Raw genomic sequence first — 24109 nt, 5'->3', positions numbered from 1 at the left:
ATATAAATACATCTTTCCAAATGCGGATGGAGTTCTGATAGTGCCCAGAAACTAAGCTCAAGCTTCTGAGTTCATATTGCCAGCACCTAGTGTGGGGGGGAAGAGCTCTACCTTCGTCCTCCGAGATGGATTCAGGTGAAAAGCGTCTCAACGAGCTCGGATACAAGCAAGAACTCAGAAGGGAGATGGTTCGATGCATCAATACATCCCCTCCTTTTTCTTCTTTGAATGTTCATTTCCATTAGTCCAGCTTCACCTTCATAAGATGCGAGATACATGTAAAGGTAATGAACCACGCCAGTACATGCTAATGGATTTTCTTTATGGTTGCAGTCAATGTTCAAGACACTCGCACTGACGTTCTCGAGCATGGCGGTGTTCACGGGTACGCCGCTGTACGGGGTGAGCCTGCTATATGCAGGGCCGGCGAGCTTAATATGGGGTTGGGTCGTCGTCACGTTCTTCACTTGGTTTGTGGGGCTTGCCATGGCTGAGATCTGCTCCTCCTTCCCTGTATGTTCAATTCTCTTTTGGCCTTGCACTTTTCTCATAGAAATTATCAGATGCTAATGAACATCACTTTGCAAAGCAAACTCATTCAATCAGGAATAGTAGTGAACTATGCTTGGTTGATATTTACAGACCACTGGTTCACTTTATTTCTGGGCGGCCCATTTGGCCGGACCGAGGTGGGGACCATTTGCATCGTGGTGCTGCGCATGGCTCGAAACCATCGGTCTGGTTTCGGGGATAGGCGCTCAGGTATTTTTGCGACGACTTTTCTCATACCTTTGTTCTTGCACGGTATAACACTTCGCGTTAGTACAATCCATTAAAGTGTGTTTTCATGAAAGGATGGCCTTTTGATTTTGCTAGGCATATTCAGGAGCACAGGCACTACAGATTATTATTCTGTTGTCGACCGGAACGAACACAGGAGGAGGCTACTTCGCTTCTAGAAGTGTATTCCTGTGCATGTACATTGGCCTCACCCTAGTATGGGCTGTTCTCAACACTTTTGCACTCAAAGTTGTTGCAAATCTGGGCATCATTTCAATATGGTGGCAGGCAAGAATTCCTCTGTCCTTACAATTTTTCTATATGAATAGAAAACTAGGAACTGATGGTTTTTGAAATGAAAGGCCATTCGCAGTGCTATATGTTGTCACAAACTTTTGCAGGTTTTGGGTGGTCTGGTAGTGATTATAGGGCTTCCTCTGGTAGCGAGCCCGACGCAATCAGCTTCCTATGTCTTCACTCACTTTGAAATGTCGCCGGAATCGACCGGCGTGAGCAGCAAACCGTATGCAGTGATTTTATCTGTGCTTCTCAGCAACTACTGTCTATATGGCTATGACACGGCTGCCCATCTCACTGAGGAAACCAAAGGAGCTGATAGAACTGGCCCTACTGCTATTCTTTCTAGCATCGGCATCATCACGGTCTTCGGATGGGCTTATAATCTTGCTCTCACCTTCAGCATCAAGGTAAATACGGGATCCCCCCCAACTTATGAAATTCTCACACTATGGGAAAGGGAATTTTGACATGGGAATGATTCTAATGCAGGATCCAAACTACTTATATGATCCAAACAATGAGACGGCAGGAGCGCTTGTTCCTGCGCAGATCATTTACGATGCGTTCCACGGGAGGTATCACAGCTCAACCGGAGCTGTCATATTTCTCTGTATCATCTGGGGATCCTTCTTCTTTTGTGGACTTGCAGTTACTGCAAGTGCTGCTAGAGTAGTGAGTCTCTCGCTCTCTTGCTCTTCGCATTTGAGCTAGATTGACAAGCTTTGGCCTTCTCCTTGCAGGTTTACGCACTCTCCAGAGACAATGGTATCCCATTCTCACCAATCTGGAGAAGAATCCATCCAAAGTACAAAGTCCCATCCAATGCCGTATGGCTCTGTGCATCGATTGGCATACTTCTAGGCCTTCCCATACTGAAATTGGACGTGGTTTTCACAGCCATCATTTCCATCAGTACCATCGGTTGGGTGGGAGGATACGCAGTTCCGATTTTTGCAAGGCTCGTGATGGCCGAGGAGGATTTCAAGCCAGGACCATTCTATTTGGGCAGCGCAAGCAGGCCGATCTGCTTAGTGGCTTTCCTGTGGATATGCTATACTTGTTCAGCCTTTCTACTCCCAACTTCGTACCCAATCCGGTGGAAAACTTTCAACTACGCGCCCATCGCGTTAGGTATCCTCTTGACACTAGTAATGCTTTGGTGGTTGTTGGATGCTAGGAAATGGTTCAAGGGGCCGGTAAGGAACATTGAGGTACAAAATGGAGGGTGAAACCGTGAAGGATTTCCGTTGCAACACAGAGAGAACAAAATATGGGGAGGGAAAACTGCTCTTCCATTGGGTGATGCCTCAATCTGAACTTCACTTTTGTCAGTTCTTCCCCGAAAAAGAATAACCTCTGCAAGCTGTTTAAGAAGGCATCAAAAGCAAACATCAGACATTTATAACTCAGTTGAATCCCGTGGTACTCATTGCACTTCTCCTGATTCCATTATCGTCATATCTCTCTCTCTCTCTCCTGTCGTAAATGTCCTCAAAATATGGGAAACTCTCAAGCATAATAGCATACTTACAACTTAGTACATAACTTAAATAATCTTCAATTGAATTGAAATGATGACAATAGCATTGTCATGTTCTCAACATCCCCAAGTACATTACACGAATATACAAAAGCTATTGCAAATTTGTACTCTCTGTCTCGAGTACAACAGGGTTTCGTTACAATACAGTCGAACCCAATGTCCCAGACCCCCAAAAAAGGGAGATGGGCATTCCTATTTCAGTCACTTAATCAAGGTGATCCAATAGATAAATTTTTAGTATGCGTTTTTGAATTGTATGTGTACTGAACAAACAATATCTGTGCCCTAAGCTGCTATATACTCTTCAGAAGAATTGTCTGTGCACACCCATATCTCGAACATCCGATCGAAACTCGAGCAAACACCATACTGCAAGCCATCATACTCCGATGTCAGTCCTGCCAGCAGCGAATAGATATCTTAACAAAATTGCAAAAACTTAAGTTATTATTGTTAAAGAGTAAATTTCAACTTTCTATACCCAGATATGCTGCTAGTTCCTTGAGCACATGTATAGAACAAGAGTAGGCTGGATGTCATTCACTTCGAAAACCAGAAAGTTTGCGGGCACCGACGGTGTTGCTTAAAAAACATACTAACACCATCCAAGAGCAACATCTCCAGAACAGCAATTGGTCGTTGATTTGGAGTAAATATTCCTGAAAACCAAAAGCCTTTATGTTCGACAACTTAAGATTCCAATCCAGTTAGCTGAGCATAATTGAGATGGCAAACTTAGACACAAGAAAATAAATAAAGAAGATAAATGACAGAAGTTATCAACCCTGTCAAAGATCATCGAAGGGAATAATATTTGACAGTACACACACAGTGCTATACTCTGGATGAAAATGAAACAGACTGTAGGCAACAGACAAGAAAGGTACCTTTGAACAGTAATTTCTTTGGGTGTTATGTCAAGTATATTTCCTCTGTCTCCAATGGTGATGACCAGTAACGAGTCAGTGATTCGACTGTAAGCCTTCTTGTGGCACTGAGCATTGAGATGAAGAACCTGCAACCATCAATTTTGTATTCTTCGAGAGGATTCCTGTGCCCGAAACTTCGTACGTTTACCTGACAAGATGCACATATACTGATATAAGTCAGGCGGTCGGTCAAAAGCCAAAGAGAAGAAGTCGGGAGAAGAAACTGAAGTACCGCAGAACTGAGCCGGTTCATGTTCACAAGATGGTCCCTCCAGAAGCAATCTAGGGTCTTCACAAGAACTGCTCTCTGTTTTTACGTATCATTTACATGTGTTCAAATGCATTTAGCAACAAACAAAATCAATTATGAACCGAGGTAATTCGCCATTAGTTTACCCCGCTAACAAGTTAAAATTAAAACCTTAACTATCCGGGATTTAGTTTTAGAAAAAAGAAAATGACAAATCAAGCAATTTGTTGATTAATTTTGTGTAATCCATCCACGCTATATGCCTGTGGAAAGAAGATGAATACTTTGTGTTTTCCCTTACGGCAATTAGCAACTAAAACAATGCACCACCATGATAAACTTGAATCAAACCAGAGATCATCTGTCACCTATATTCGGCCAGCTAAGTTCCGGTCATCTCATCATTTACAAGTCATTGGATTTACTGACTTTGCATCTTTAATCACAGAAACCTCATGTTTTTCGTTCTTTTCCTTACTCGAACAGTTTCCACAATTTATTAAGTGTTTCAAAAATCAATCCAAACACCTTTTCTTGAAAAAGAAAGTTTCAAAGTGGATTTTCAAATTCATTTTTTACTCTGCTAACTAGACACACTTGTCAAGATCTTTGAGAAGTAATCTATGGACCAAGTATTCTCAGTGCTAAGAAAATTTTACCTCAATTTCCCTCACATAAGCATAATCATATCCTGATTCTTGGACGGCATCCAAGTATGTATTCTCAGTGCTAAGAAAATTTTACCTCAATTTCCCTCACATAAGCATAATCATATCCTGATTCTTGGACGGCATCCAAGTATGAAGCGATCAAGAGATCTCCAAGGTACTTCCTAAGTAAACTAATGGCAGACCGATACCTCCCATTCCTGCATTACATAGAGCATTAATTGTATATTTTAATTACCATAACATAGCAATCTACTCAACAGAGTTGATACAAAGTTATACTCACTTGGCCATATCATCAGAGCATATGACAAGCCAACGTTTCAATGAAGTGTTCTTCATGCGAATTCCTCTAAAAGTATTTGGAGGTTTTGGCAAGTTTGGAAGGTTAAAATTGTTAATGTCTACAGAGTTTATGTCATCAATATGAGTAAGTGAGTTTAGTAAAGCCTCCTCACTGAGTCCTGAAAATGAGCCTGCAAGTTTAACTATCAATAGACTATGACAGAAGTAGGCCAGGGCAAATTGAAATGGAGAATCATCGGCAAGCCCCTCACCATCCAATAACTTCCCAGAAATGGAAAATAACTCTTCCAACAGCTTATTCAAGCTCCAGGTGCTTGGATGCTTTCAAAAGAAAACGAATAAAATCATGAAAGAGACAAAAATGGCCAATGTAATAGCAAAATTCTATTATAAACTGCAAATACCTTTGCTGGATTAACATTTGCTATTACTATTTCATCAATTACCGCTTGCATGTACCTGCAAGAAACATCTTTTCAGACGCTACTAGGAGTGTAGTCATATAGAGCTAAAATTAGTATCCTTGTCTTGGTCATGATGAGATATGCATGAAGCTGTAGTTTTGTGGATCAATACTGCTTAATCGGTCTGTCTCTGAACCTATGTGCCTATGACTTCATGCCTATTGTTAAACATAAGAACCACATCATGAAAGCCAGACATGTTTTATCCGCTAAAGAGTACTGTAAGTTCTGCTTCAACTAGAGAAACAACTAGTCAACTACCGTAAGGCAAACAAATATTTTTTGTGCGACATTCATATCAGTACGAAAAATGTCTCCACATATTGCACGTTAACACATCCATATGTACACAGCTATGATGCATAAGGATCCTTGAAACAGCTTTGTGTGAAAAAAAAAATGATGTAATCAGAATAAATGCCTGCAAAAGCAACAAATGTAAAGTGCCCACAGAACATAAGGATGCCATTTCATCCACAGATATCAATGGAGGAATTTATCGCAGCACATGAGTAACATTACTGAAAGGTAGAGGCACTGACTGGTATATGTGCTGGGAGCAACTTTCGCTATCACCCATTAGCATCAGTTGCCGAAGATCATACACGTGCTTTCTTTGCACCTAAAAGAAAAATTCAAACCATATTAGGGATTTCTTGTTTCTTATTGATAGTATAAACTTATTCTTTTAGTGGAAAAGGACATGTCCTGGAACTATAAAATTGTCAAATGTTGATAAGAACTTCAACAGAGTTGTCTAAAAAAGCTGCAGATTTTGTGCGGCATGTGCAGTTCAGAGGCACAAAGAAGATTGCAGTATGCTGGACCAAATCTTAACAAGGCCCGGTCAAGCAGTCTATGTATGACACTCACCTCTAATACTTCATCAAATTCGACCAGGCTCTTTCTTATGCCGAAGAAGTACTTCTCTGCATTTATTTGCAGTGCCAAGAGCTAAAAGCAAATACTTCAAGTCAAAAAATGGAGAAAATGAGGGAAAACGGAAAAGTACTTCACAGTGGATAAAGAAATTTACGAAGGAAATCACAGTGCAGGACCTGTTTTACAATTGCATCACCTTCAATGGGCATGTCCTCATCGTTTGTAATTTTTGATATTAGTCTAACAGCCCACTCTGTGTCAAAATTGAACTTTTGAAACATCTCATCCTGCAAGCTGTTCCAAAAAGGAGCACCAGATGGCTTTAAGTCAAATTCTGATTTAGTAAATTCAATGTGACCCATAGCAGCAAATTTCCTCAATCCAAATTTGAGGTAAATCCGAAAACATGATTTCAATTCAGAGAATGAACAGCAACACAAACGTACATACATAATCTGGCATTTTTGAGTTAACAACTAATTATGAGCACGGAATCAGATTTTTAACTAAAGAAGATATTTTAGAATATTTGCAGCCAGCACATATTTTCTTTTGTTACTTTGCCATCTTGTATAATGGCTTTTTATCTGATTGACATATAGCAATTTAATGTCGATAAAACATAAGAAAGTGGAAGATTTTCTCAGCACGTCCAGAAGCTGATGTAACTCCCTGTCACGTTGGCCCAATGCAATTTTTCTTTCTAGGGACAACTTCAAGAATTAAAACATCCCGTGTGTCATTATGGACCTGCTGACCCTTATCCCAAAGGAGAAAATTGATTAATCTAGAAACACGATGGAAGAAACTCAAAGAATCACCTGATAATAGACATTTATGATATTCAAATGCATTTCATAGTTTTCATTTTTCTTGACCAAGAACATACTAGGAATGAAATGTCATCGATTTATTGGACGAGACATAAAAGTGCCATCAGTATTCCTGAAAAAACTACAAGAGAGGCCTTCAAGCTAAAAGTTCTCAGATGCTGACACAAAAAATGACGTCATGACTAAGAAAAGGTCCCCAAGATCCTTATTCACAAACAATTAACAAAACAAAAATTTCTCCCTTGGATAAATTCACATAATCTAAGCTTATGGCTGGGTCACATATAATCATGCAGCAATCTACCTGACCATAAATCGTGTTGATCCAGGATCGCCCTGCCTTCCTGCTCTGCCACGAAGCTACACCAGCAAAAGAGGGACGAATCAACATAGGAAATGGACATGAAACATATTAAGATCGGAATTTTCAGTGACCAATAGAACAATAGAAAAGACAGACAATGCATACAATTCAACAAATAATAATCTGAAATCCATATGATAAAAAGTGTAAATAACTGTGGCAACGCATAAAAATAGAAGAAAGCACGCAGACCTTAAGAATGATTGATGAACAGGGAACCCCTAAAAGTTAGAGATTCTGTTTGTTCTTCTAATTCAAATCAAAACATAGTAATCAAAAAGAAAAAACCTGAGGAATCTAAACGAGAAATAAGGCTACACTCAGAAAATAGTCAATAGACATTGCAAAAAAAGGAAGGCACTCAACTTATCCACTAATTAATTAATTGCTAAAGAGTAAGAGTCGAAAGATACCAGAACATGTCGACCATACAAAACATCGTGCGCCCCAAATAACAATGGGAGCACAAGAGTTTTTAAGCTAGAGAAGCACGTATCAAGCAGATATGACTTGTCATTGAGCATGGAATGTGTCTAAACTGGGTGACAACTTATTTTGGTAGATCATTGAGCATCAGATAGCACATTCCAGGAGATATTTGTAAGATCGAAACTTGCCTGATTGTCTATTCTGCGAGACTCGTGCAAGGATGTTCCAATTACATGAAGCCCCCCAAGCCTTTTAACTTCAGCTCCTTCATTGAAACAGTGTACTTCACAATCCTTTAAAACTTCCAGATAAGCTATTGCTATCGTAGGACCCAGTGGGTACATCTCAGCCTGCTCATTGACAAGCCTCTGTAATTCCTTTATATCAGTTGATTGACTTATTTCGACTGATTCTGAGATAATGGATCTGGCCTCCTTTAACGTCCAGTATTTGCCCTCACTCTTGCGAACATATTTGGCTGGTTATTTACATTTGAAGCTTACACATGTTAGCAATATATACGTTTAAGCAAGTGCTCGTTTCGCATACTAATGTATCATATATGTGACAATGAAAATGGCACTAATGACAACTATCAGAGAAGGGTCACAAACCCATTAATGCTGTCTTTGCTAGCAGGGCTAACGACGATGGTCCCACCTTTATTTTTGAAAGAACCTACAAAATAAAATCAATTGAAACCACAAATAATGTCCAACTGGCTATATTGAATTTATAACCGCTAGTCAAATCAATCCATTTTCCGTATCTACTTAAAGTTCGTACCTTTCCTGGAAGCATATCTCCATCAGCCTCCAATTCTGATACTTCTTGGGTGAGAAATGAGAGTAAACTGTCTTCTACGATTTCTTTTGCTAACATCTTGAATTTCTCAGCCAAGAGAAAAGTGGATACTACCTTTAGTACTGACCCAAGAAGATCAGAAGAAACAATGCTATGACACATGCAGATGCCAGAGAAATAGATCAAATGTCATTTAGAGATGAGATAAGATTCAGACTTTGCTAGGACAAGTCACGCAAAACTAAAACTAAAACTAAAACTAATTGTTAAAGCATCACATACTTTTGGATTTCCTCCAAGGATTATGTCCGTGCCCCTCCCAGCCATATTTGTAGAAATTGTAACAGCATTCTTTCTCCCAGCTTGAGCAACGATCTCCGCCTCCCTTGCAGCATACTGATGAAACAAAACATAAAGTTGAACATAAAATACGGATACTCTACAAGAGGAGGGCTTGCTAACACTTGGAAGAACGTATTTGAATTGACCTTAGGTCGGGCATTCAAGACATTGTGAGGAATCTTCCAGTCCTTCAGCAGATCAGACAAATGCTCGGAGTTCTTAACACTGCGTTAAGAAGATATTGCTGTCATTGAATGGTTTTAAATTCTGGACATTCATTCATAAAGCTATAATGAAAAAATACCTGCAAATTACATGAGCATCTAAATAAAATAATGCGTGCGATTTATGTTTTGACATCAAGATTCAGTACCTTAAGGAACTTACATGAGGACCAGCTATGGACATGCAATTAGTGAGATAAGCAAAGGCCCATCCACGCTCTTCAAAAAATTTAAAAGAACCCTCAATTGTCCCACAGAATACCCTTAGAGCCCAACCCACTTGGCTTCACAATAGGCTTGTTAGTGTACATAATGTCCAGTTTCAGGAAGGTATAGCCAGCAAAAAAATCTATATCTGAAGCACCACTCGATGTTCAATGCGTCAGTTCTATCACAATATTCCCCCAATAAACACTCTGAACAACTGCCATGAGGTGAATATTCTAGTTCTATTCTACTCCATTGATTATCCCATGATGCAAGCAACTGTCATTCTATCCAAGAACACAACTCATACGGAACATGAACCTACTCTCTCTACATGTCTGTGTCTATATGTGTGTGCTGCCTGCAATTCAGTTATTGTCTAGGTTAGACCTAAAGTTTTTAAACCATGTGTTCCCCAAATATTCTTTGATGGGGCCCATCATCAGTGTCTTTACATTTTTCCCTAATCAGGGTGCTCCTCACCAAGTTCTTGACTTCACACATTAGGGCCCTCTTCTTTGAGACCTACAAATGAGGATACTAAGCAAAATCATGGGAATGTGGTTGGGACGGTGATATTGTTATGAGCTGCCCCATAAGTGATAGGCCTTCTCTTCATAGAAAAGACTCTGAAAACAGATTTGGTGGTCAGATTTCTGTCCACTAAGGAGAAAAACTGAAGCTGTTCACCTGGTCGTGCCCACCAAAACAGGGCGTCCATGTCTAAACATGTACTCAACTTCTTCACGAACAAATTGCCACTTTCCACGAGCAGTCTATAAGTAGAACCAAAGGCATAAGCAGAAAGAGTTATGATTGCAGAATATAAGACAATGATTAAAAACGTAGATCACAGATGTTCTCCCACAGCAAAAGCTTGGATGGGTAAATCTTTGCGGATATTTGGTAGATTTGTCGGTACTTCAACGACTGGTATGTGGAACATTTTCAGAAATTCTTTCTCCTGCAGTGACATTTGATATGAGTAGTGAGTATTATAAGCAAGTTAAACAAAAGCAGGAAATGCTAGAGAGGTTAAAAAATTGGGCATCCATACTTCAGTTTTTGCAGTCCCAGTCATTCCAGAAAGCTTAGGATAGAGCTTAAACAATGATTGGTATGTGATTTGTGCCACAACAACTGAATCAGCCTACCATTTGTTGAATCACAATTAATTTCATAAATGAACATGAATGCCATCAACATCGAAATATGAGAGAACCGACAAAGATGAACCTGAATCTTCAAGCCTTCTTTCGCTTCTACTGCCTGGTGTATGCCTTCTGACCATCTCCTCTTTTCTTCAACTCTCCCTGTCAGCTGCAATATAGATCAGCATAGCATCATAGCCACTTCTTCTGTCCAGATAAATAAAATCATATATACTGTTCACATCTATGTCATGACATATAACCTCGCAACAAGATATTGAAACAGGCAATAGACTTTTTCCTATTACTTTCTTGACAAGCAGAAAACGAAAAGATAGACTCATGGATCACTAAACAAGCATCCTGAACCAAAGGAGACTTTTTTTGAACTTTCTTGTACGAGTGATTAGTGCTTCAATGACCACATGCTCTCCAAACAAATATACTTTTTTTCAGAAAGATATGTGAATGATGCCAAAAACAAAAATATGAAAGTACGTTAATTAAGAAGGAAGGAAAAGATGAGCCAATGGTCAACCATTGACATACAACAGTGTACCCATGTACCTCATTGATAATCAAAGCCTTTCCATTTCTAACTATGTATTGGACATCCCGTCGGTAGAATTCTTTGGCCTTTAAAGCATTCATCACAAATCTATACGAACATAGCAGATATAAGAAAGAAGACAAATATAACTAAAAAAATTTCCTCCTGCCATACATGCAACAATGTAACCTCTATATGGAAGGATTTACTGTACTCACATAAAATTAAGAGCTACATTGAAGGACATAAGAGTTGATGAAAACAAGGAAGATGAACTAGATAGAGCTTGAGCAAATTTTTAAAGGAAAGTTCCACAGAAGTCATTGGAGAAAGCAACATGAAAAGCCCTCCTAATTAAACTAGAAAATGACACTATAATCATGGACTTTATTTTTATTTTTATTTTATAGTACATAGTTAAAACAAAAGAGTTAAATTTTTAACCTAGCCCAGGGATCCTTTTCATCCCATAAGTCATTTGTTTCAAGAGCCAACTCCGCAAGCTCTATCCCTTCCTCGGTCAACTCTACAGAGTTATCTTTAAGCTCCACATTGTAGTGCTGTCAATAATGATTCAGAGATCCATCAGTCTCCCCAAATAACTGACGAAATTCTTCATGCCTTTAAATGAAACGGAAAAGAACTTACAACCCCCTGCATGAGCAAGTCAGCCACCTTTGCAGCGACAGGATAGCGCGCAGCATTTTCACTAGCCTGAAGTACACATGAAACTGGATTATTTTTCTGGAATATCAAATTGCAAATATGAGTCTGTTTCATGGTTCATTTGGTCTCAATTACAGGACACACTTGTAAGATAACTCCTACTTGACACTTCAAAGGTGGGCACATGAAAATTTAGCAGACATTACCTCACCACTAATTAACAAAGGATTTCTTCCCTCATCGATAAGAACGGAATCAACTTCGTCAACTATAGCAAAGTGAAATGGCTTTGGCCTACACAAGACGATACCACATCAGAATATTGAGATCGGAGTGCGTACTTCAAGTAGCATTGTGAGTTTACCATCTCATAACCAGATGCTCGCTATTGCCTGCTAGATTATCCCTCAAATAATCAAAGCCAAGTTCCTGAAAACATTATTTGAATTAAACACAAGCAATCAAGAGTGTCATCAAAAGAGTGGTGGCAGTTTATGAAATTGCTTAAGCAGAATATTCGGATAACTCTAGCAATCCAAGGGAGCTATAAGGGTATCGACTGTTCGAAAACACATCTTGCAAGTGCACATGCGCGTAAATGGAAGCATGACAAAGAAAAAACACCCTACTGTATGTCATAGTGAATAGATTGCTGATCAATTAAATTCAAAGTAAACTGCCAGGGGAAAGAGATCACCAACAGAATTATTAGTGTAGGTTATATCACATTGGTAGTTGCGTCTCCTCTCGGCTGATTTCATTCCCTTCTGTACATGCGAGTGCATAAACAGACAGAAGATGAGCAAGTTGAAGACTGAAGTATCCATTTTTCTAGCATTTTTCGCATCTTCCCACACAAACTATGGTAAGGTTTTCGGAACTAAACACAAAATCAAATCAAATTCTGATTGAGCCCCTTTTCTTTCCTAATTGGATTTTTGAACACAGTATCTGGCGCTGTGAGAATAACAAATGACTATTTGCAAAGAGCTTTGTTAATGAGTAACCTGAATTAAACCCACTGAGAGGCCCAAGAATCTATGAACACGCCCCATCCACTCAGCATCACGTTGAGCTAAATAATCATTCACCGTTACCACTGTCAAGGAAAAGGAAAATAAAATCACAAAATTGATAATGACATGACCTATTAATCTTGTATAAAAAAGGTTAAATTTCCTCCTGAGCAAGCAACAGAAAGATTAGAGAAACTCTGAGTATTGATAGAGGCATGGACAGATAAGCATTTCTAGGTGATATGACAAATTGTTGATATATGTAAATATGTACATTATAAACTGTGTCAAACATGAACACATTTCTTTCTGCTTGAGAATAATATGTCAAAGTTATTCAATTTCAACAATATTTTGTGTTCCAAAAGATAAGTCAATGGAAGATGGCAGTTTTGAATAGTATTATGTTGGAGGAAAAGATGGAAGGAACATGACTTCCTTCAATATGCTATTGAGGGACATTATGACCATAAGCTCCTTAAGTTATTGAGCAAGTTAGAGATGCAAAAGAACTATCACTATTACTTACATAATTTGGAGGAAATATTATAAAGCACTGTGAAGCTACCAAATTCCTTCTATTCAAAGATTGCTGCTGAAGAATGATGACTTATTGGCTGCATGCAGTTGGATAGCAACAAATCCTTCTATATATTAACATACCATGTACACCTTCACCAGTCAGAGCATTAAGATATGCCGCTAGAGTAGAAACCAATGTTTTTCCTTCCCCTGTTTTCATCTCAGCAATAGATCCGTCATGAAGCACAGCGCCACCGATAATCTGGAATAACATATTGGAACAATGTGATGGCACAAAGAGATAGAACCAAAAAGATGGGCGAAAGACAAACCTGTACATCAAAGTGGCGCATTCCAAGCTTTCTCTTTGCAGCTTCACGTACCACGGCAAATGCCTCTGTGAGTAAGATAACCAGCAGAATGAGTGCCCCAAAAGGGTTGAAAACACATAGACATAAAACTTAAGACCAATAAAATGAATAGCAAAGGCCCCACCACTTTGAACATCAGCAAGTGTTTCGCCCTGCCCCAGCCTTCGTCTAAATTCCAATGTCTTCGTAGCCAACTATCAAACACACGACAAGGACATTTGCAAAATACAGGACCCAGTCTAGACTGAAAAAGCTTAGCACATATGCATAATAAAAGGAATTGGAAATTATACCAACCTGATCATCAGTAAGCATCTGCATCTGTGGCTCGAGAGAATTGACCGCGTCCACAAGTCGATAATAATCCCGCACAACCCAGTAGTTCAAGCTCGCGAAATCCCCCCACGTCCTAGCCACACGTCCATTATGCTCCTAACAGGAAACCAAGAAAACAAAAGCATGAGGACCCTTTAGCGCAGGCATACCATCGAGCAGGTGGCGTGCAGTGAGAAGATAGGCGCCAAGCGACAAATTCAAAAACCTTGGCAGACGCGACCGCGGAGACTCGAGTCAAACGGCGCCGCCGTCGGAGATTGTACGATGACGGAAGTGAACAGGAAGGAGATGCCGAACATGGGAAAGACGAGGTGGGTCTCAAGAAAAGAAACGGGTATCGTTGAGTTGGTGGTGGTTTTGGGTTGACAGTGTGGAACTGAATGAGAGCAGGCACAGTTGCCATGTGATGGAAGAGAGAGAGAGAGAGAGCTAGTTCATGGTGAGTTCAGCTTCGCCCGAGTTGCGAACAAAATCCCAGCCCAGAGTCCGTGAAAGAAAGCGAAGCAACATGGAGCTTCAGCAGTCACCACCGGCTTTGTCTTGTCCTCTGCTTTTGTATTTTCTCTGCCACCGCAAGAGAGAGAGCGGCTATTCGATCGGTTTCCTTCGCCAAACTCAAAATGATCGGTCTATAAATCAACCAACCAAAAATATTTTTATCCTCCGCAAAAATATTCAAATATTAATTATTATCGACAAGATAAACATGTTTTATTGACTAGTCAATCCATATTATTCTATTGTTCCGTATATGACAAATATCGGAATATTATACAGTTCTAGTAAAATGTGAAAAGCATTGGTAATCGCCAAAACTAATTAATAACAAATTTATGATTGGTAAATTATTTACTCGATAACAAATCGATAAGTTACCAACACTTTCATAAAAGAACCAATGGTTATTGGATTGTTTTAAATTACAACAAACTATTTCAATATTTCACAAACTGTATTTACGCAACTTACCTATATGTTAAGGTTATAGACTTTTATAGAAAATTATCAACTCCTATTAAAATTCATTGTATTGACTTGAAATTGCTTATTCTTCCTATAAATTATCGACGTTTATTTATTGAATTTATTGAAGCCTTGGGCTTACCAACTCTTATAGGAAATTCTCAACTTTGATTAGGTTATTTACCAACGTGTTGAGTTAAGGTATCGACTAATTTTGTATCTAGTAACTTTATTCGAGCAAGTTACCAACACATATTCGATTGTTTCGAAATTACTAGTGATTTTAATAATATATAGGGATTTATTTTTGGAGCTTACTGTCATGTTGAATTTTACTATGCTTTTTAGGAAATTATCAACTCTTGTTTGATTTCTTTTACCGATATTTATTTGAGTAGGTAGAAATGCTATTCATTTATTTTACTAATGTTTATTTTTTAAACTTACCAAGATGCTAAATTTACTAACTCTTATAAAAAAAAATCACCAACTTTTATTGAAGTCACAATTAATATTTTTGGTAGTTTGGAAACAAACAATTGATTAAATAATTTACCAACATTTACTAGGAACGTTTATTAAATTGCCGACGTTCTTGTAATTGCCTAACATATAGTCGTTAAAGTTAGCAATATGTTAACATTATCAACTCGTGTACAAAATTACTAATAATGGGTGGTCAATCAAAGAAGAGTTGGTAAAGCTACAACTAGATAGTAAATTAATCCGTGAACAGTTGGTAAACACTCAAATTATTATCGCTAATTTGATATAAGAGCTAGTAACTTTAATTCGATGGTTATCTTAGCAAACAAATATTGATAAGTTCTTGCAGCTAGAGGATTACTAAAAAAAGTCCTAAATATTAACTTTTTTTTTTTATAATTAAGTCTTAAACCTCTTGTAATTGTGTCAATTCAATCCATAAAGCTTGCCAAAGTTGACGTGGCAAGGTCGGCACTGACGTTACAATTTTTTTAATAATATTTCAATATTTTTTAATTTTTGAATATTTTTTCTATCTTTTTTATAGGGTTTGGGCCAACCGGCCACCAGTTGAGGGCCGGTGGAGGTCACCGGCAGGGCTGCCAGCCCAAACCTAAAAAAAGAAAAAGGAAAAAGAAGAAAAAAAATTATTAAAACTAATAAATAATTCGATAATTCGAAAAAATTGAAATATTATTAAGAATTTGGTACGTTAGCGTCGGCCGCGCCACGTCAGCTCCAACTAGTCAAATAAACTGAATTGGTACAATTGCAAAAGGTTTTTAACTCAATCAACAAAAAAGAAAGTTTAGGACTGAATTAATACCATTGCAATATATTTAAGACTTTCTTTTTTATAACTTTCCCTACTTGAAGCATTTAGTAATTTTGAAATAATAATAAAAAGTTAGTAAAATAGACTCAAATAAGAGACAGTAATTTTCGTACACTATGTAAGTAGATATCGGCGATTTATCGAAATTATTGGTCATTTAAAAAAATCAAATTACTGTCGTTACATCCTAAATAAGTTGCTGATTAAAGATAATTACGTGGGGCTTTTAAGTTTGATAACATAAACTTCAATTTGTTATCATCGGTAACCGCTCGTCTTCTTTTCCGTTCACATGCACTTGATACATTTTAGTAAACGATGATGCCGTTATCACTAATTCATTTTCCCTTTGACGTGTAAAAAAGTTTCACGTTTCCATAGTAACTTCAGTTTTGATAAGTGACATGATCAATTGGTAGGTTGACAAAAGAGTTAGTAGTCATAATATTGGCTGATGATAAATTCTACAAAATCAATATTAGCACTTTCCATTTAGACCATGAATTTGAATCCATTAATAATGCCACGGGGCCCAGACTAGTCCAGACAACCTTAAAAGGAAGAGGTTTCCCAAGTGTGGATTAGAAACCCCCGAAGCAGACCTAATCAAAGAACGAATTAGCCATACCAAATCGGGTCTTTAATATCCGACTTCGTCTACAGAGAATATAGCATGACAGTTTCCAGCCGGTGAGCTCGGGCCACATAGGGCAAAAGACCAGGCATTTGGTTGTGCCTGTAAGTTATCTATTTGACAAAACGCACAAACCTTCGCCCTGTAAATGGTACATGAGGTCATATGACACTGTTACATCGGTTCTGTGTATTGGATGGTGCTGCTAAACTTTCTGCAACCAACGGAAGATGGTCAGGAGTATGATTCAAAGACACAGAAACATCCATGATCCGTGACCGTCAAAATTCCTGAAAGAGAACATTGGTGCCTGATCAGGGAAACATGTCATGCAACATTATATTTTCCTCATACAAACTGAGAAGCTGGTAGTATCCAACCAAACCTATTAAAATAACTAACATCAGGGCGTACCTGCGGCTGTATGGTGTGAGGTCGGTGGTCCGTGCCGACTAGTCTGAAGAGCGAAGCTCGAAACCGGGTAAGAATTGAAAGAAAAAGGTAAAAAAAACTGGCCTTTCATTATATTCTTTATCAGAGTATTGACATGAAGCATTTACTTCTGACATCGTCTTCATCTGAGGTAATTTGTGATATATACATGTCATACAGAAATAGCGTATTTACTAGGGACCTCAGTGTCTATTATATACATAGAGTCAGATGTTTAACTCAATATCCAAGGAGGATTTGTTGCTCCAAAGTCGAGACGCAGCACCAAACTAGGGAAGCACCTTTAGATGAAAAGGTTTATCCCTGTAATCAGAAAATTAACAATCTCTTCCGAGAATAACTCACTGGCTAAGATAATCACTTTCCGGAATAATAAACCTGCATATTGGAATACGATCACTTAGATCAGCTAGTCATCCGTAGAAAGTACACAAGAACAAAATGATGCATTGAGATAGAAGATACACTTCCAGAATAATAAACCTCCTTATTTGAACATGATCACTTAGATCAGCTAATCATCACTTTATCCTATGGGGAATCAATCAAATGAGATTGTATAAAGTACACAAGAACAAAATGATGCATTGAGATAGATTTTGACTATGTTTGGAGAAGTCAAAGAGAGTTATATACTGAGATTAATCAGAACTTTTGAGGTGGCAGACAATGTTTTCGTTCTAAAGGAAGCTCTAGCCAAAACTATAGAGACCCACACAGTGAAATTTCTATATTTTCCCAGGCTGCTTGGGAAGAATATAATATAGAGGACGATACAGTTGACATATCTGAATCCGGAAAAGCAAAAGGATGGTTCAAGTGGATGGCTCGGAAAATTATGTAGCAGGTGCGACGTGCTCACCTTCCTATTGCAGTGATAATGTAACAACATAAAAGAGAGATGGGGAAAATTAGGACAAGAACTCAAATCAGTTTTATATGCAAAGATTTTACAAGCATTGCCAACCAGCTCAATCATTGATTGAACAGAACACACATGACCTTGTAGGATGGTAAAGAAATATGTGCCAACCATAACAGAGCAACCAAATGATAAAAAGCATGCATTTGCTCCATAAAATTAACTTAAAAAGTATGGCGCATGTAGATATCACACACACACACACACACACACACACACACATATAAATCACAATTCTTTTTACTGGTGTCAGAGAAAAATATTCAACCCAATTAATTGAACCATAGTATGACATGATCCTGGCAAAAGCAATCGGTAAATCGGCGGGGTACCTTTGCAGACCTATCAGCACATCCGACGAAAATTTTTCCCTGCCAGCTTAAGAGAGCCGTTATAACAGATCCACAAGGTATTGAGCCAACGGGTCTAATATCTACCTGAAGCTCATCACCTGATAATTCCTGCAAATTGTTATGTAGATAAGATGCATGAAAAAGAAAATATTCTCAGCAGAGAATAATAAAAACGGCTCAATTCCCTTAAAAAACAGCAACTTTAGTTTAGGTCACAATTAAGGCTCAAACTTTTTTCTGTCTCATCAAAAAGCATCAATGTCAGCTCGTGTCCCAAATCAGCCAAAACTTCGTTTTGTCAAAAAAGGACCAACTTTAGGTCAGGTCTCAATATTAATCCAAACTTTTTTTGTCTTATAGAAAAGCACAAACTTTCAGTTGGTTTCCAAATCTGGCCCCCATCAAGTTTTCGTCCAATGATGATGTTAAAGATTTGACGTGTCATTCCACATATACTCGGCGGAAACTTGACAGGGCCAAATTTGGAAACCAATTGAAAATTGGTGCTTTTTTATGAGACAAAAAGAAGTTGGAGTCAGAAATAGGACCCCAGCTAAAGTTGGTGTTCTCTTACGAGACAAACAAAAGTGCGACCCAAAAATGATGACCCGAGCTAAAGTTGGTGCTTTTTATGAGGAAAAAAAAAAGTTCTGGCGAGAATTGGGACTTGAGTTAAAGTTTGTGCTTTTTAAAGGAATTGGGCCAATAGAAACTCAATGATATTGATGATAAGTGAAAATTAACTGGCGCATATATATTAGATTGAGAAAAAAATATACACCAAGAAGTCAATGTCTGCTACTTACCTTTATATTGATGGTTTTGTCCCGCCCTCCAGTTATCAACCATTTGTCCTCCAAGCTTACCGCAAAAATAGCGCCATCATGCACTTTTGCAGATTTTATGTACACATCATTTTTCCAGACCTACAAAACAGAAAGGAGCAAAAACAATTTTCAGTGATAGGAATATCCCATTGCAAGTTTTCATCCCATTAGAAATGGTACTCCACATAAAAGATGCCATCTAGCGAGTCCCCTCCCTTATGAGCTGCAGAATTCAAAAGACTGCCATTTCCAAGATTCTACTACTTAACAGTTTTTCCAGTGAGTTAGTGGAGAACAAAGTTTAACAATTCCTCTTTCCCTTCTCCAGAAAATCTCAACAGTGCTTTTATTATCTGTCTTTCCAGAAACTAAAGAAAACAAAAAATCTTCTGACAGACTACAATTCATCAATTTCATCAGTACAGCACCACGAGATGCCTAATAACAGTTCTCAGCATGAGAATGAGTAGGGAATGTCACCAAGTAACAAGAATTATATATTTTCACTTTTATTTTGGTTTGAGACAACATTTAGTCATCAACTCATATTATGATTAGAAAGCAGTGTTTTAAACTCTATCATGTACAAAGACCCAATACCAACGATAGCCCCGAAAAGGTTAAGAAAGACTGCAAGATGATAATACCCTTATATTTCCATTTTCATGAACTGCGACCAGAAAATGCCTCTCCCCCGTAATAGACAGGACTGGTGACATACTTCCAGGCATGTCTTCTCCCAATACTGCCAGGGGACAATGATCACTAAGGCACCATAATCTGACAGTTCCATCCCAACTGCCACTGTAAAGGACTCCATCGAATGCAACCAATGCGGAAACTACAGATTTATGACCATCCATGCTGCATGAAAGGGTGCAGTCCTGTTAAAAAAGAAACTCAAAGATTGTAAAATTTGTATACCCCACAGAATAAGCAAACAGCAGCATCTATGAAGCTAGGAGCACAAATGCCCACCTGCAATGACCATGCTTTTATCAATTTGTCTCCACTTCCAGTATAGAGGTATCCATTCCTTGAGTAGGCCAGTGCATGTATACCACTGTACCGCCAATCCTTTTGCTCATACCATTTTTTGACTGGCTCTTCCATCATAGGGGAATGTATTTCCCAGACAAATATGCCACTTCCACTATCAGCACTGACACACAATTGTTGTTCCCCATCAGTATAGATTACAGCCATGATCTTATGTTCATGACCCCTAAATGAGTGTATATGAGAGAAATCCTGGAAAAAGATGAAAAAAAGGAAAAGGAACTAAATAAAGGGAAATATTGATAAAGAATGAGAGGAATAAGACAAAAAGGAAAAAAGAAGCTTGTATTAACTTCCTGTATAAATGTCAGGGCACCATGTTTTTCGACTGTGGCTTCCTGAAATTCTTTGTGAGCCTGAGAGTTATGGAACCTGTTGGGTTCATCTATTCATCGATCCCAACAGACTATGCCAGGCTTTTACATTGATGACGATCATAATCTTATTCAAGGTATTACCGTAGCATTATATTTTCAAGCATTCCGTATAGTCATGAAAACGGCTCTCTCAAATTCTCTGACCCAAACCAAAGAACTCGCTCAAAAGCCAAAAGTAGCCTTAGAAATTACACTTAGGCACTCAATGGCATCTAACCTCTCCCAAGTTTTGCCTTCAAAAGATTGACTGACTAACATAAAAAGACTTGTCAAGTTATTTTAAGAGGTAAATTGCTACTGTAACTGTAAGCTTCTGTTGAAGACTTTCAACAGGTCCAATGCCCTCAAATTATGTGATATATCGATCTTAAAAAAAAAATCACTAATCACTCGCACAATTTTGTTCTGAACATCAGCTTATACCATGTAATCAGAATTGCTTTTCACTTAGAGTCAAGTTATGCCTCAAAAATCAAATTGAAGTCTATAATCATGAGGTTTGACATACAATATGATGGAAATTAGCAAGTATAAAGAGCCTCAGACGATTATTGATAATACATTCAAACTTTTAACTCTAAAAGCAGAACGTTGGGAATCAAAGACGTGAGTTGATAGATTGCAGTGTAATCTATTTTGCTTAGTATGCATACCTGCAAAGACCACACTTGGACCGTTTTATCAAAAGAGGAGCTAAAGAGAAATCCTCCTACAAGAGGAAAAACAAACTTTAGAATGCAGTTAAAGTATCAAACTAGCTGGAGCTCAGTAAGACTGCTAAATAACCTAGGCATCTGAGCTCAATAAGCTTGGTCAATAACCTAAGCATCAGAACCTTACTATTCCAACTTTGTACACCACTCCAAAGCCATAAGTAGTTGGAAGCAACAACTAAAAAACTTACATTCCAAGAAACCATTTGAAGAACTGCAAAAAAAAATGAGTCAAAAGAAATTTTGCTGTTCATGTATCTCTTATGCAGGCAGAATGTTACCAGAGCAGGTCACCATGCAAACCTGTCCTTCAATGTCTAAGTCAACATCACTCAATCAAAGCATGTTCTGATGTAAGTATACAAAAGTTAAGCACAAGTTAGCGTCAGGCACTACTATTGCGGAAATGATGCATCTACAACATAAGAAAGAAAGCCCATTACACTTGAGAGCAACAAAATGCCATGACAAGAAAGCTAAAGTGGCAAATTGCTTACTTAAAAAGGGTACTAGGAAATGAAAAGAATTCTTCTTGGTACAGGAAGAAATTTGAAGCCAATTGATTCACAGCCTTTAGAGGGCAGTGGCACCATGCAGACAGAACATGGATCAAGTAAACAGATTGGTGAAGAACACAGTTAACAACAAGAATCAATATAAAGATTTCAGCAACACAAGCGTGGCTAATGTCCCCCATACCTCCAATGGCGAAACCAGTAATACAGTCAAGATGACCCCTCATATCTTTGCACTTAACACTTTGCTCAGAGACACCCTCAACTAACTCTTTATCCACTCCTACCTTGCCAATTTGATGATCTGCTCCACCAGCTTGGTCGCTCCCATGCAACTCTTTTCTCCCCGTATCTGAACTTGTCCATGCCATCTGGCATAATTTCCCAAAAATCAAGCAATGAAACTCAGTATCTTCTCTTACTACCTCCTCCTCAATACCCCCATTGCAACATTGATATCCCATAATCAGTTCCCTAATGCATTTTCTCACGTCACTTATAAGTGGTCGGGTTTGTGGATCCAAGTTAAAACATTCAAGGAGCACCTGCCTCAATGACACAAAATGTGAGGTCACTTTTTTCTCCAACAAAGAACCAATGTTTTCCAACCAATTAATATACGAAACTGAAAAATCTAAATCATCTTCTTCTCTCACGTTCCAGGTCTCTCCAGGGAATGCAGCACCCATAAGACACCTAATGAGCATACAGCCCAATGTCCAGACATCTGATCCATACCCAACGGAATACAAGTTGCCGGAGTCATCTAGTTTAGCATCCTGTCTCCTCAATAGCTCAAACAGTACCTCAGGGCTCAAAAGAGCATCACTCTCCAACAACTCGTGGAAGATCTTTTGCAACTCTTGATTATCAATTCTTTCCCCATCACAAACATATTTACGAGCAACCCCAGTGACTTTCCTTTCCATCACCAAGACCTCATTTAAATCAATATACACATGTCCAAACTCATCTATCTTCATACATGAAAGACCCAAACAGCCAGCTATAAGCCCTTCTTTGTGCAAGCTGATTACACCCTCGCATATCTCCATACCTGTAATTGCAAAATTGGACACCCAATCCTTACTCAAATTGTTTCCATCGACACCATCAAACTGCGGCAACTCACCAAAAACCCGTAAAACCTGTCCACCGAGACTCTCACATACTAAATACAGAACTTCATCCTTAAGATCACCCCACAAGCCATAAACTTGACAAACTCTGCACTGTCGTCTCAACGAAGCTCTCAAAATTAAAGCTAATTCATTTAATGCTTCCTCCCCAATACTACTCAAACAAGTCAAAACCCTCGCAACATAATCGAACCTAAATCCCGAACTGTCCTCGCTCCCATTCGACAACGACACCATCGGAACAAGACTAATTTCCTGCTTCTCGCGACACCGCATGGACAACAAACCAGAACCAACATAACCAATTCTCCCTACTAAATTGTAACAAAAGTCACGTTGATCGCCCCCGCGTTCTTCTTCAACCGAGACGGCCTCGCAGGGGAGTATCCACTCTTTCCACGCGGCGTAGAACTGGTCGGACCACGTTTTGCCGACGAACAGCTCTCCGTTGACTCGACGATCATCGGCCAACGATTCTCGACGCGATCGATCGCGATCGGCGCGATCAGGTTCGGGGTTACACAGACGGAGGAGGTCGATGTTCTTGGGGAGAGAAGTGGGGCCCTGAGGCGGGAACTTGACGAGCTGAGTGCACGCGGGGCACCGGACGGCCTGAGGGAAAGGCCGAGGGAGGCGCGCGAGGCACGTCTCGCACGCGCTGTGGCCGCACGCGAGCACGCGGGGGACCGCGTCGTCCCCGTCGTACGCGGCAAGGCATACGGGGCACTCCGGCGACTCCATCGTCGAGGTCGTTGAAGCGATGAAAATGGCTTCGTCGTATGTAATCGTGTTTCCGTCACCCGCGAAAAAAAAAAGTAAATAAATAAAGGGGAAATTGGGCCGAAATTCACCAAGCCCAAAACCCATTTTCATGTCGACACGTCTTCTTCGGGCTC

The 24109-nt window shown here is 39.0% G+C and overlaps 2 protein-coding genes across 7 annotated transcripts; one reads left to right on the top strand and one right to left on the bottom strand.

The window, feature by feature from the left end:
* Window positions 1-31: 31 nt before the first annotated feature.
* LOC115738075 (amino-acid permease BAT1 homolog) lies at window positions 32-2550 on the top strand. Of its 2 annotated transcripts, XR_004015089.2 has the most exons (8): window positions 32-188; window positions 334-513; window positions 643-762; window positions 877-1068; window positions 1182-1487; window positions 1570-1752; window positions 1821-2382; window positions 2425-2550. XR_004015089.2 is itself a non-coding variant. In XM_030670654.2 (7 exons), exons 1-7 carry the CDS (start codon window positions 126-128, stop codon window positions 2307-2309), a joined length of 1533 nt encoding a protein of 510 aa, XP_030526514.1. In that variant the 5' UTR covers window positions 32-125; the 3' UTR covers window positions 2310-2550. The 2 variants fall into 2 exon arrangements, 1 of the variants encoding a protein (XP_030526514.1); XM_030670654.2 differs by having other exon boundaries at window positions 1821-2550.
* Window positions 2536-24086, bottom strand: LOC115737891 (protein translocase subunit SECA2, chloroplastic). Of its 5 annotated transcripts, XM_030670495.2 has the most exons (38): window positions 22259-24086; window positions 21500-21555; window positions 20389-20661; window positions 20058-20294; window positions 19390-19509; window positions 18563-18691; window positions 13899-14033; window positions 13726-13795; window positions 13563-13627; window positions 13372-13492; window positions 12700-12791; window positions 12394-12459; window positions 12057-12121; window positions 11899-11986; window positions 11675-11740; window positions 11471-11586; window positions 11044-11134; window positions 10562-10645; window positions 10383-10475; window positions 10194-10289; window positions 10016-10101; window positions 9041-9119; window positions 8835-8948; window positions 8535-8630; window positions 8363-8426; window positions 7937-8226; window positions 7260-7315; window positions 6299-6416; window positions 6114-6194; window positions 5783-5862; window positions 5181-5235; window positions 5028-5097; window positions 4757-4946; window positions 4547-4670; window positions 3785-3859; window positions 3511-3700; window positions 3105-3282; window positions 2615-3021 (listed from the first exon to the last, which is right to left on the bottom strand). In XM_030670495.2, the coding sequence occupies exons 1-36, from the start codon at window positions 24084-24086 to the stop codon at window positions 3536-3538; spliced, it is 5634 nt and encodes a 1877-aa protein (XP_030526355.1). In that variant the 3' UTR covers window positions 2615-3021; window positions 3105-3282; window positions 3511-3535. The 5 variants fall into 5 exon arrangements, with proteins under 5 accessions (XP_030526283.1, XP_030526355.1, XP_048131367.1 ...); XM_030670423.2 differs by lacking the exons at window positions 18563-18691; window positions 19390-19509; window positions 20058-20294; ... (1 more) ...; window positions 21500-21555; window positions 22259-24086 and adding exons at window positions 2536-2556; window positions 14143-14516 and having other exon boundaries at window positions 2732-3021; XM_048275410.1 differs by lacking the exons at window positions 18563-18691; window positions 19390-19509; window positions 20058-20294; ... (1 more) ...; window positions 21500-21555; window positions 22259-24086 and adding an exon at window positions 14143-14516.
* Between the last annotated feature and the right edge of the window lie 23 nt (window positions 24087-24109).

Source organism: Rhodamnia argentea, chromosome 2 (assembly GCF_020921035.1).
Source record: "Rhodamnia argentea isolate NSW1041297 chromosome 2, ASM2092103v1, whole genome shotgun sequence".
Lineage (NCBI taxonomy): Eukaryota > Viridiplantae > Streptophyta > Magnoliopsida > Myrtales > Myrtaceae > Rhodamnia > Rhodamnia argentea.
This window is presented reverse-complemented; position numbering and strand designations above follow the sequence as displayed.